A 14,299-nucleotide genomic window follows, 5' to 3' on the forward strand; every position below is an offset into this window, starting at 1 on the left:
AACGAGAAGTACAGCAAACGTCTCCCGCTGTTAGCAATTTCAAGTTTTTTTCTGCAGTCTGTTGAGACTTTAAGTTTGGGCTCTCTGATTTAATGCCAAGGACAGGGTCAAGAAATATAGAAATGAAGAGCTGGTGGGCATTTGAGGAAAGGGGAGTGCATTCTTTCAAGAAGTCCTCATATCCCTCACTTGACTGGCACAATTTCTCACAGCTGGAAAGGCCCTACTTGGGGGAAGCCTCCCTCAAGTGCAACCTTAAATGTGGCCCAGCAGCATTTAAAGTTCTGTCCTGGGTTCATTCCTTGGTGACCGTCTAAAAGCCACCTTCTCTGTGGCTTGATCAGCACAGGGGTAAACTGATAGGTACCTCAAATGGGGGGAAAAACTAAGACTTGAGCAGTTTAGTGGAGTTTATCCAAGATCACAAGAAACTAATTGGAAAAGTAGAACTGGGTATCATTGATATCTAACCAGGTCTGGCTGCCTTTGGGTTGTCTACGACCATCCTACTTTCAGTCTCCTAAAGAGTTAAATCTTATGATGATGGGGCAGCCGGTCCCAGTTACGGACTGTGACCTGTGGGGAAAAGGACAGGGTCTGATGCCGAGCACCGAGATTTCACTGCTCCTGTCACCTTGGGCAGATGACTTACACTTTTTGGGCTGTGCTGTCCTCACCTGCAAGAGCCTCAGTGTGATCATATATGGAAAGTACTTGGCATAGTGCCTGCCTATTCTACGCCCACCAGCACGTATCTCTCCCACCTAATCAGGCCCACGTCCTCCGTCTTTGGAGGGTCAGCATTCAGTAACATCCTAAAGTGCTGACTGCTAATCCCAGTTAAGTTAGAAACAGGATGACTACTGAAAGCAGAGCAAAAAGCTCATCGAGTCTTGATTCCTCCCCCATGAGGGCTCTAAGCTGTTCTTTTATCTGAAACATCTTCCCGTTTCCATCCTAGAAATGCTGATTATGTAGCCAATAAACCTGTACTTATGATATGCTGGCTCTCAATTTGGCTGATGTGAGGGGTTCAGCTAAGCCTTGGGCTTTGATGTTCTTCATCTGCATTTCTGGATCCTCCCCCATCTGTCATTGGGGCAGCAGTAACCATCTCTCCCAACCAGCTCAGCAGGATCAGGCCCTGGGGTGACCATTCTTGTGCCCAGGATGCACAAGTCAGCAGAAACCCAGCTGGGTCTCCTGTGGCCTTGGGTGTGGGAAACTGAGTCCCCACTGCTTCTGCCTGATGATTCTCTGGCACATCCTTTCCCCAGGCCTGCAGGTGCTGCTGCCCGAGTACTTGCGGGAGCGCTTTGTGGCTGCAGCACTCAGCTACATCACGTGCAGCTCTGAGGGCGAGCTTGTCTGCAAGGAGAATGACTGCTGGTGCCAGTGTGGCCCTGCCTTCCCAGAATGCAACTGTCCAGACACGGACATCCAGGCCATGGAAGAGAGCCTACTGCAGATCCAGGACTCCTGGGCAACTCACAACCGGCAGTTTGAGGAGTCAGGTGAGCAACCAGCAGGCTCTGTCAATGTGAGGTGGCTGTGTGGGTCAGGGCAAAAACATGGGAAATTTGTCTTGAATTCTGGTTCTGCCACTTACCGCCTATGTGACCTCAAGCAGGTCATGTTACAAGCCCCAGTCTCAATTTTATTTTGTTTATTTTTCATATGTAAAGGAGCATAACACCTACATAAGACATATGTTTTATGGTCTTTAAGCTCAGTTTCTGAATACTTGAGGACAAAGGCCTTGTCTGTCTTATTTGCTACTGATTCTACCATGCCTAGAACAAGCCTGCAATTGTACGCATAATGAATATTTGTTGAATGAATGAAACCTACAGTACAGAATAGTTCTAGGTACACAGCAGGCAATAAGTATGTGCTAGATGTTGGTTGTTGCTGTTGGTTGAGACTCGGACACAGAAGATTTAGCTTGGCATGCTTGTCTATAACTCATAGTCTTTATGACCCTGGACTAGTCATGTAGCTTATCAATGCCTTCATTTCCCTATGTTTAAAAGAGGGATCATGATATTAATAGATGGATGGAAGAATCATATGAGATAATACTTGTGAAATTAAAGCATAAAAGACTCTTCATGGTTCATATGTTGAAATTCTAAATGAATGATCATTATGTGGCTATTTCTCAAACATAATGTTGGAGAAAGAGCAAGATGAAGACAGTTATGTTTTCTATATTACTATTTATATGATATTTAAAGCATGATAACTAATAGTCAATATATTTCATGATTAATATATTTATAGTAAACAGAAATTACATCATAATAATAAAGAAAATATCAAGAATGCAGTTGCTTCTGAGTAGAGACAGAGAGGAAGTCTGGGACCTATTAGTATATGTGGTTTGCCTTATATCGTTAAAAAATCTGAAGCCAATATGGTCAAAGAGGTGACAGAAAAATAGAAAGTCATCCTATTTTTCTCTATACCCTTCTACATACTTAAATGATTCCTTAAAATAACTATATACTAGTTATTAGTGCCATTATTAGATGTGATCATCAGAGTTCTCTAGAGAAACAGAATCAACAGGAGATATCTGTAAATATGAGATTTATAAAGGTGTCTCATGCAACCATGGAAATGGAAGAGTCCAAAATCTGTAGGGCAGGCTTTGAAGCTGGCAACTCCGATGAAGAGTCTGGATGAACTTCAGAAGAGAGGTTCGCTGGCTGAAGGAGCAGTGAAAGAGCCTCTCTTCTTCTTAAAAGCTTTCAATTGATTAGATTATCTCATTGTGGGAGATGTGCCTTTAGATGATCGCAGATATAATCAGCCACAGATGCAATCAACTGACTGATGGTTTAATACACCAGCCTTCCAGTTTATCAACCAGCCACAAACTATCTTTGTAGTAATGATCAGGTCAGTGCTTGCCTGACCAGACAACTGAGCATAATCACTTGGCCAAGTTGACACCAGAACTTAACCATCACAGTCTAGCCCTTGTAACCTTGGCAGCTATACACATCACCTTGAAACACACTTAATTTCCAAATAATCACAATAACAGACATATGTTTCACCTATTAATACTCAACTGTCCTGCATACAACTGAAAACGCAAGGCATCTCTCCAGAATAGGGTATGAGTCCCTAAGTAACATTCACTCTTAAACTTCATGTCCTATGACATAAATACTATAACATAAACAATACAACTTATGTGATATGATAATAGGAAAACAAGATATTTGCTTATGTACAAATGAAAACATACTCATAGCAGAACAAGGAGAAAATATTCATACAATCACAGTCCCTGTTTCTGTAATGAGTCATGTGGTCATAGTTCATATTTATCATTATCTTCTTCCACTACCCATTTCATGTTCCCTTTACTCTCAGCAAGCACTTCAGCTAACTGTGCTTCTTTGCCAGGTCAGGGGACACAGACCTACATTCCTGAAGTTTCTGGGCCATTAGTAGTCCTGCTGGAATTGGGTTCTTGCATTTTTCCATTGACTTTAATCACAGGGCTTGGTAGTACTAAAAGGTACCCTAGGGGATCTCCTGATTCCAGGAAAACTCTTCTTTACCTCCAGTGTGTAGTTGCAGTCCCATTTCCCCTTGATAGTCAGGATCAATCACCCCAAACAGAACAGTAATCCCCTTTCATGCCTGTTGGTTCAGTGGCATGAAGCCTGAAATGGCAGTTTTAACTTCCAGTTCAATAGAATCATTGTTGTGTCTCCTGGAAGGAGCACTCCTCCTTTTGGAGCTAAGACCTGTAGACCAGAAGAGCTTAAGGTTTCAGGGACAGGAAGCAAAAATTTTCCTAGTGGATCACTAGAGGTGATAGTGAGGGTCATTCTCATTTCTGCCCCTTGATTCCTGGACCTCTGAATCCTGGCTATGGGAGAAACAGCACCATAGAGTGGATGCTGATTCAGAGCATAAGCCTCCTGGAGAACATTGCCCAAGCCTTGCAGGGTCTTGCACCCTAGTTGGCACCATAATTGGGTCTTCAAAAGGCTATTCCACAGTCTTATCAAACAAACTGTCTCTGGATGATGGGGAGCATGTTAAGATCAGGGAATTTCATGAGGATGTGCCCATATCCTCCCTTCATTTGCTGTGAAGTGGATTCCTTGATCAGAAGAAATGTTGCGTGGAATACCATGATAGTAGATAAGGCATTCTGTAAATCCACGGATGGTAGTTTTTGCAGAAACATTGCATGCAAGGAAGGCAAACCTGTGTCCAGAGTATGTGTCTATTTCAGTTAGAACAAATTGCTGCCCCTTCCATAATGGAAGTGGTTCAATGTAATCAACCTGCCACCAGGTAGCAGGCTGATCACCTCAGGGAATGGTACTATATTAGAGACTGAGCGTGGGTCTATGCTGTTGGCAGATTGGGCACTCAACAGTGGCCAGAGCCAAGCTAGCCTTTGTGAGTGGAAGTCCATGTTGCTGAGTCCAGGCATAACTTCCATCCCTACCCCCATGCCCACTTTATTCATGAGCTCATTGGGTAATGGTAAGAGTGGCTTGGAAAAAAGGATGACTTGTATCCACAGATTGGGCCATCTTATACACTTGATTATTAAAATCTTCCTTGGCTGACATCACCCTCTGGTGAGCATTCACATGGGACACAAATATCTTCATGTTCTTTGCTCACTTGGTAAGGTCTATCCACACACCTCTTCTCCAGACCTCTTTGTCACTAATTTTCCAATCATGCCCCTTCCAAGTCCCTGACCATCCAGCCAAACCATTAACAACAGCCCCATGTGTCAGTATATAGATGCAAATCTGGCTAGTTCTCCTTCCAAGCAAAATGAACAGCCAGGTGCACTGATTGATGTTCTGCCCACTGGGTGGATTTTCCCTCACCACTGTCCTTTAAGGACATCCCAGAAAGGGGTCGTAGTGCTGCAGCTGTCCATTCCTGGGTAGTGTGTATCATGCAGAACCATTTGTTAACCAGGCCTGAGTTTTCTCTTCCTTAATCAACTGACACTAAGGAACTCCCCAAGAGGCTATAGCTCTGGTCTTGGAAAGAGAGGGTAATGTGGCAGAGGAGGGGACCATGGGCATTTGGGCCACTTCCTCATGTAACTTACTGTGTATTCAGGACCTGCTTGAACCCTTTCTCTAATGTACCATTTCCATGTTATGACTGGCATGCCCAACTTTATGACTTGGTGGGCCAGACAACACCCAGCTCACGATAAGCAACTCAGGTCTCATGGTAACTTAATGACCCATGGTTAAGCATTCAGTTTCTACTAAGGCTCAATAGCAGGCCAAAAGCTATTTCTCAAAAGGAAAGTAGTTATCTGCAGTGGATAGTAAATACCTGTGTTGTGATTCTCCTATAGGGACCTGCCAAAGGCTCCAAACAGCCTTTGCGACTGACAACTCCAGCTCTATTGGATCTGCTGGATCATATTGCCCAAGTGGCAGAACAGCTTGCACAGCAGCATGGACTTGTCTCAGAGCCTCCTCTTATTCTGGTCCCCACTCAAAACTAGCAGCTTTTCTGGTCATTTGGTAAACTGGCAAGAGTAGCACACCCAAATGAGAAATATGTTGTCTCCCAAATACAAAGGGTCCAACTAGGTGTTGTGCCTCTTTTCTGGTTGTAGGAGAGGCCAGATGCAACAGCTTATCCTTTACCTTAGAAGAGATATCTTGACATGCCCCATACCACTGGACATCTAGAAACTTTGCTGAGGTGGAAGACCCCTGTATTTTTGATAGATTTGTCTCCTATCCCCTGACATGCAAATGCCTTTCCAATAAGTCTAGAGTAGTTGCTACTTCTTGCTCTCTAGGGCCAGTCAGCATGATATCATCAATATAATGGACCGATGTGAAGTCTGTGGGAGGGAAAATAGACCAACGTCTCTGTACACAAGAATGTGATGTAGGGCTGGAGAGTAATACACCCCTGAGGCAGGACAATGAAAGTATACTGCTGGCCTTGCCAGCAGAATGCAGTTTCTGGTGATCCTTACTAACAGCTATTGAGAAAAAAGATTTGCTAGATCAATAGCTGCATACCAGGTACCAGGGAATGTTTTGATTTGCTCAAACCATGATACCACATCTGGAACAGCAGTTTCCACTGCAGTCATCTGGTTAAGTTTACAATAACCTACTATCATCCTCTGAGTCCCATCTGTTTTCTGCACAAGTCAAATAGGAGAATTGAATGGGTATATGGTGTGAATCACCACCCCTGCATCCTTCAAGTCCTTAAGAGTGACACTAATCTCTGTAATCCCTCCAAGAATATGAAATTGCTTCTGATTCACTATTTTGCTAGGTAGGAGCAGTTCTAGTGGCTAACACTTAGCCTTTCCTACCACAATGGCCCTCACTCCACAAGTCAGCGAACAAATGCGGGGATTCTGCCTGTTGCTGAATATGTTGATTCCAATTATGCATTCTAGAACTTGGGGAATGACCACAGATTGGGTCCAGGGATTCACTGGACCCAATGTGAGACAGACCTGAGCTAAAACTCCATCGATCCCCTGACCTCCATAAACCCCGACACTGACAGGTAGACCAGAGTGACATTTGGGGTCTCCTGGAACTAGTGTCACTTCTGAGTCAGTGTCCATGAAATATCTGATAATTTCATTTTCCCCAGTGCACAGTCACTCTTGTAACAGGCTCCTTGGAGAAGGTCTCCGTGGGGAAGGCTGGGAGGAAGGTCAACAGTGCAAATTTTGAATAGTATGAAAGGGTCCTTCCCCAAGCGTACCCAGTCATCCCCCCTCATTCTAGGGGCTCTGGGTCTGTAAATGGTCTTAAGTCTGGGAATTGATTAAGGGGCCATGACTCTCTCTTTTTGTAATTCAAGTTAGACTTCTGTTCACTTGACCTAGAATTCCACTGCTTATACAACTCTAACAAGAATTTAGTAGATGGCCCTTCTATTTTACTTCTAGGGTAACCCATGATCTACTAGCCAATGCCACAAGTCTCTACAAGTCAGATTATTTTGACTGCTACTTTGAGTCTGCTGTCCATTATAGTGGCCATGCCCACCTTGCCTATGGTGGCTGTCACCACATGGCTTCTGCCAACTCAGGATCTGATCATCCCCATTGTGTTCAAAGATTGCAGCTCAGTGAGAGCAGAGCCTCAGTAATATCTGACCTGCAGAGAAGGTTGACTACAGGGCTCTTCAGGGATTATGGGGGTAGTCTCGTGAATTCATTTCTCAAGGTCATCATGAAAGATGTGTCCTCTGGACATTCCTGGGGTATGTGAGCAGATCTTCCATGATAAATCCACACTACCATTCCAATTTCTCTGAACCTCTGATTCCCCTCATCTACATTATACCAGGGCAGTTCTGGCATTTGAACCTCCTTTGGATCCACATTTCAGCCAACCATCCAAACAAACTATTAATGCCCTTTCTAACCCCTCGAGCTACAACATCAAATACAGAATCTCTGCTTAGTCAGCCCATATCAATAAATTCAGCTTGATCCAACTTTATATTCCTTCCACCATTATCCCACACCCTTAATATCTGTTCTCACACATATTCCCCTGATTTCTGTCTATATAGATTGGAAAACGCATGCAGTTCTTTTGGAGTATAGCATACCTCCTCATGGGTCACACTTTGTACCTCACCTTTCCAGCCTTATTGGCTCTTTAGTCTAGTAATAGGTCTTCAAGAAAACAGGGGCAGTAGGGGTAAGTCATGAAAAGAAATGGAAGTGTCTTTAAAGACAATTACCTCAGGAAATTCCGTTGCAGTTTCATCTGGTAAAACAGGATTAGTTGCTCTAGTCAGAGCAGTGAGGGCTGTTTCCACAGAGAGGTGGTTATAGGGTTAATAGGCACTGAAGGGTTAATCTCCTTAGGTGGAGGGTGGATGGCAGACTCCTCTGGGGAGACTGGAGGCTAGGAAGCTGTTTCCTCAAGGCAGGCTGGAGGTTGGGAATCTCTTTCCACAGAGCATGCCATTACTGGTCTATATAGCAAAGGCTTGGCAGATTCCAGGGAGCCAGTCTCCCCACCGCCATCATTATCAAGCCATATATCACCATCCCATGTTTCAGGATCCTATTCTTTTCCAATCAAAGCCGTTACTTTAAAAGCAGACACCTGCAAGATTGAGATGTTAGTTTATGCTGTAAATTTGCTACTTGAGCAATAAGGCTCTGTGTCTGGTCTTCAGAGATCTCAAGTCTGCAGCCACAGGAAATAAAATTTTCTTTCAGGGCACACATGGAAACTTTTACATTGTTCGTATGGCACCTAACGTACAAATTTGAAGCCTTCAGCTCATTCCTTTCCCACATCACTGTTATCAGCATGTCTAACAATAATCAGCCAACATCATTATACCTCTTAATTCCAAAAAACTCCATAAAGGTGTCAAAAACATTATTACCCAGGGGGTGCATGGGTAGTTCACTGGTAGAATTCTCGCCTGTCATTCAGAAGACCTGAGTTCAATTCCCGGTCTATGCACTTCCCCAAACCAAACAAGCCAGCCAGCAAGCAAACAAACACAAAACCAAACAAACAAACAAAAAATTCAAGAAATGGTGCTGCAATAAAGGGATACTCACATGGAAAAAGATGACATTTTTTTTCAGTTGTATGAACCCTGCCATATAACATACAAAAAACAAAACAAAACAAAAAAACTTTCACCCAGAGCCTTGCCTTGTATAAGCATACAATTAATGGATTGAATGGTGATATTTTTAGTATCTCTTTTTCCAACTCACCCCATGGACTCTTGGTGCCATCTTGATTATTGGAAACGGTCATTAGTGCCTCTGAGTCTGATAGTCAGAGTAGAAAACCAATGGTAAAAACACATTTTTAAGATTCTGTTTCTCAAAATCAGTCCTAGTACCAAGCTGTGTTAACCAGAGTTCTCTAGAGAAACAGAACTAGCAAGAGAGCTATAAATGTGACATTTATAAAGGTGTCTCATGCAACTGTGGGAATAGAAGAGTCTAAAATCGTAAGGCATGCTATGAAGCTAGCAGCTCCATTGAAGGATCTGGATGGACTTCACAGGAGAGGCTTGCTGGCTAAAGAAGCAGTGAAAAAGTCTCTCTTCTTCTTTAAAAGAAAAACAAAACCTCCAACTGATTGGATTATCTCATTGTGGGAGATGTGCCTTAGTTGAACGCAGATGTAATCAGCCACAGATGCAATCAACCAACTGATAACTTAATATGCCAGTATTCTGGTTTATCAATCAGCCATGAAATAACCTTGCAGATGCCTGACCAGACATCTATGTTTAATCCCTTGGCCAAGTTGACACCAGAATCTAACCATCACAGTAGGTATGTTTCTCTAATCTTCTGGAGGAATGAGAAAGCAGGTAATGAGAAACCAGTGTTTCCATCTGAGACAGTATTTCCATTTCAAGTCCTAGACAAGGCAGTTGGTAGCCAAAGAGAATATCTATCCCATTCCCACCACCTTACTCCAGCTGCTTTGGGTTAATAGTGATGGGTTGTATTTGATGATTCTGAAGTACATGGAAAAGGGCTTCAGATTTCCATCACTATGAGTTACTGCTAATGAGTAAACAAGGGCTGTCTAAACCTCCACCAGGAAAAATGTGGTGATTGCAGGTATTCCTGGTACCAAGAGCAGAGCAGAGGACAGAGGTCTGAGAATGAGTTCAGAAAAAAAATATCATACCCAGAAATCTCTGAGAACAGCTCATATATGCAGTAGGAACTAAGAAATGGGAATCCAATTGCTTCTGGATTAACTACAGGAAGGAATAGGTGTCTGGCTAAGAGTTGAAGGTGGAAAGAGAAGAAGAGTACCTTAGAGAGTCAGAAAGATGGATATGGACGGAATAGGTTAGCCTCAGGGGACAGTAAGGTTTCTAAGAAAGATTTCTGACCTGGGTGCTCTGTCTTCTCTCTGTGTCCACATTTGTCCCTCTGTGTGCATTTTCACCTTCATGTGAGCCTCACATCTTCCATAAAAGTGTCATGGTATTCTTTTTTTTACAAATTATTCACAAGTATTTATCATGTAATTTGCATCAAAGAAAATTCAATATATTAAAACACTAGACCTTTTTTTAAAAATTAATTAACAGAAAAAAAGAAATTAACCCAACATTTAGAAATCATACCATTCTACATATGTCATGGTATTCTTGAAGAAGTTTGGCCTGACATGGTATTGTGGATGACTTATAATCAAATAGAAACAGGAAAAGAAATATATCTCAATGTCATTGCTGAAAGCAGGACCTCTGGCCCTGCTGATAGTGACAGAGATTTATTTTGAAATTCAGAAGCATATGAAGGGCAGGAAGAATAGGAAAGAATCCTGGAGTCATACTTTTTAGTATGTGAATTGTATATCAATAAAGCCATTAAAAGAAAAAGAAGGATCTAAAAGAGGGTGCATGCATGTGACACCTCCTCCCTTGTGCTGTGACTCTGGAGGTTGAGCTGAGCATGGACATGGCCCAGTTGCCTCTCCCAGGTTCTGAATAGCTTCTCCTTACTTTGTTCATGCCCACAGAGGAGTTCCAGACCCTGCTGAAGCGGCTGCCTGAGGACCGGTTCCTTAACTCCACAGCCATCTCCCAGTTCTGGGCCATGGACACTAACCTCCAGCACCGTTACCAGCAGCTGGGAGCCAGCTTGAAAGTGCTGCTCAAGAAGACCCATCGGATCGTCCGCCGGCTCTTCAATCTCTGCAAGCGCTGCCATCGGCAGCCTCGCTTCCGCCTGCCTAAGGAGAGGTGAGCACCCAACAGACATCAGTCCAGAGCCCAGTACCAACCCCATGGCTGCTGAGGACAGGGAGGGCCCTCTGTCCAATGTGGAAGAGCTGGGAATGGTAACTCACACATGGCCTTCATGATTGTCCTGGCATCTCTGCCTACTTGTATGTCATTCTCAGTTGTGAGTTGTGTCTGGTGGGAGAAGAAGTGAGAGAGAGAGAGGGAGAAACTATGTTTACTTTTATATAAATTAGCATAGATTCAAATATTATTCCAATAATACTATAATTCTTACTCTCTCATTTGCACTTTAATAATTTTTTTTAGGAAAGAAAAGGGTGGAGTTAAAGCTCATATACCAATTGTATATAATGAGAAATACACATGGATGATTTCAAACAAGCTATCGTCCTCTGCTCTTGGTTACAGGAGGAAAGTGGAGACCCAGTGCCTTTGGGAACAGAGTGGGGCTGCTTTTTCATAGGCATTCATTAATTTATTCACTCATTCATTTATTTATTCAATAAGTTCTTATCAAAGTACCTACTACATAGCCTAATATGAAACTGTAGGGGATATAAGTTCATTGGGAAGATTTAACAAACATACAGAAACATAAAAATATAGAAAATTATAACTATGTGGCAGCCACTTATATGGTATATTACATCATGGGACATGAATCAAAAAGGTAAAGGCCAGAGTGGAAAGCCAACTTAGAAGAGGCAGTCTTGGCCACACTGTGAGGGAAGAGGTAGAAATGGCCTGATATATCTAAGGTGGGGCATTCTAAGCAGGGGATGCTGCCCTCATTGCAACTAGCTGAGGCATAGACTAAGAAGAGAAGCATGAGAGGCGAGGACAAGTTGACAAAGGTTTTTGTGAGGATTTCTTTTTTTTTTTTAACGAGTATTTGTTAAATGCCTACCATGTACCAGAAACAATCCTAATTTCTGAAAACATGTTGGTGGATAGTGTAGTGTCCTGCTCTCATGCTCTTTACAGGAGAGGAGTCCATAACCAAATAAATAGTAAGTAAAAACAATAGTTTCAGATGCTGATAATTGCTTTGAAATAAATATAAACAGGGTGACGTTGGAGAAAGTAACTGGGGTGGCTCTTTTGAAAGGGGAGTCTGTGAAGGCTTCTTCATGGAGGTTACATAAGAGCTGAAATCTAAATTTTGAAAGAGAAATTTCTTGCTCTTGAAAGAAGACTGATAGAAGCAGTGGGAAGAGAAAGGGCAGAAACCGTGAAGTGAGAATGAAGTTGGCATCAAGTCAGGAGTTTGTGGAGCCAGTTGTTGGAAGACGTTGATTGGAAGGCTGATGACTTGGATTTGATTCAATATGTGGAGATCCTTTGTAGGCTTTTATTTTTCTCTGCAGGAGAATACGGGAATGAGGTAGTACTGGGGAGAGATAAAACTGGGTACCTCTAGGACAGTTTAAAGTCAAATATTTATGGTGTTGATCCATCAGACCCAGAGCTCCAGGCTTCACTCCTCATTCCAAGTTAGAGTGGCAGGGTTTCCACTATCCAGAGAGCCACTAAGGAGCTTGGGACATTTATACATCTCCTCACCTTCCCTGCCCATTAGTCAATTTCCTGCTGCCTTCAGGGAGGATGGCAATGTGTGGATACCTTTGACTCTTGCTTCATTTTTCTCTCTCTTCCCCAAGGCCCGTGTCCTACTGGTGGAACCGCATCCAGTCGCTCCTCTATTGTGGAGAAAGCACCTTCCCTGGCACCTTCCTAGAACAGAGCCACAGCTGCACTTGCCCCTATGACCAATCTTCCTGCCAGGGCCCTCTCCCATGTGCCTTGGGTGAAGGGTCTGCATGTGCCCACTGTGCTCTGGACAACAGCACACGGTGCGGGAGCTGTAACCCTGGCTATGTGCTGGCCCAGGGTCTGTGCCGGCCAGAGGTGGCCGAGTCCTTGGAGAATTTCTTGGGGCTGGAGACAGATCTGCAGGACCTGGAGCTGAAGTACCTGCTGCAGAAGCGAGACAGCCGCATCGAGGTACACTCCATATTTATCAGCAATGACATGCGTCTGGGAAGCTGGTTTGACCCTTCCTGGAGGAAGCGCATGCTGCTCACTCTGAAGAGCAACAAGTATAAGCCAGGGCTGGTACACGTGATGCTGGCCTTATCTCTGCAGATCTGCCTCACCAAGAACAGCACCCTAGAGCCTGTCATGGCCATCTATGTCAACCCCTTTGGGGGCAGCCATTCTGAGAGCTGGTTCATGCCCGTGAATGAGGGTGACTTCCCTGACTGGGAAAGGACTAACGTGGACACAGCTGCCCAGTGCCAAAACTGGACTATCACCTTGGGGAACAGGTGGAAGACTTTCTTTGAAACGGTCCATGTTTACCTACGGAGCCGAATCAAGTCCCTGGATGATAGCTCCAATGAGACAATCTACTATGAGCCCTTGGAGATGACTGATCCCTCCAAGAATCTTGGCTACATGAAAATCAATACCTTGCAGGTCTTTGGCTACAGCCTGCCCTTTGACCCAGATGCTATCCGGGACTTAATTCTCCAACTGGACTATCCATATACTCAAGGTTCCCAGGACTCTGCCCTCTTGCAGCTCATTGAGCTTAGGGACCGGGTGAACCAGCTTTCTCCACCTGGTAAAGTCCGTCTTGACCTGTTTTCCTGCTTGCTCCGACATCGGCTCAAGCTGGCCAACAATGAGGTGGGCAGGATCCAATCCTCCCTGAGGGCTTTCAACTCCAAGCTGCCAAATCCCGTGGAGTATGAGACAGGCAAACTCTGTAGCTAATGGAGGGCTCACTCCAGTGCTGGGCAGGGAGGGAAATCCACGGATCCCAGGTGCAAAGACAATCCAAGTCCTAACCTTAGTGCCAATGGGGTGCTCCCATGAGACTCTCAGCACCCAGCAGATGGAACCTTGAGGCTTGGACTGAAGTAGGTGGGAGATCGAAGGAACCAGTGTGTGCACATACACACACACACACTCCCACAGGGAATCTACAACTCAGCAGCCTGGATCTATAAGTCGGTGCTTTCTACAATGAATGCAGTTGAAGGAGAGGAACCAAGGGAAAGATTAAGTAAAAGAACCAGCCAAACCGTGAAACAAACAAACAAATCCTTAAAAGTGATTCTTATCAATCAAGAAAGCAGAAGGGGACAAAAATGGGAGGGTGGGAGCTCTTCCTTGTCCTCTGTGGAGTCACTTTTGTATTCTTTTTAACCAGATTTCTTAAAATGTTGTTGTTTCGTGTTTCCCCACCTTGGTTCTTCCTTTTTTTATGCTGCCTCCTCTGCGTGCTCCCGAACACTGACTGCTCCTCAGATTCACTACCTTAGGAATCATCAGAAATGGAACCAACATAGGAATGATAAGGGCAGGCAGGCAGGCAGGCAGGCAGGCAGGCTTGCCCCCTCTTCTCCCACTCTCAGCACCCTAGCTTCCTCAGCCTCCCCAGTTTCAGAGCCTGGCCTTGCACTGCAATCCCCTTGGGGTCTGCCCAGAGCACCTTTTTGAACAGCACCCGTTCCATGCAAGAAAG

At 44.1% G+C, this 14,299-nt stretch overlaps 1 protein-coding gene and 1 long non-coding RNA gene across 3 annotated transcripts in view; one reads left to right on the top strand and one right to left on the bottom strand.

Moving 5' to 3' along the window:
- Positions 1 to 14,011, top strand: part of BRINP2 (BMP/retinoic acid inducible neural specific 2) — a 125,426-nt gene extending 111,415 nt beyond the window's left edge. The window contains exons 6-8 of the mRNA XM_077157093.1: positions 1,278 to 1,514; positions 10,542 to 10,764; positions 12,429 to 14,011. Coding sequence (XP_077013208.1) covers positions 1,278 to 1,514; positions 10,542 to 10,764; positions 12,429 to 13,545 — 1,577 coding nt within the window. The 3' untranslated portion in view covers positions 13,546 to 14,011. The remainder of the gene's footprint in view (positions 1 to 1,277; positions 1,515 to 10,541; positions 10,765 to 12,428) is intronic.
- Positions 1 to 14,299, bottom strand: part of LOC143680675 (uncharacterized) — a 47,093-nt gene that overhangs the window by 15,208 nt on the left and 17,586 nt on the right. The window lies entirely within an intron of this gene.

This window comes from Tamandua tetradactyla, chromosome 4, assembly GCF_023851605.1.
Source record: "Tamandua tetradactyla isolate mTamTet1 chromosome 4, mTamTet1.pri, whole genome shotgun sequence".
NCBI lineage: Eukaryota > Metazoa > Chordata > Mammalia > Pilosa > Myrmecophagidae > Tamandua > Tamandua tetradactyla.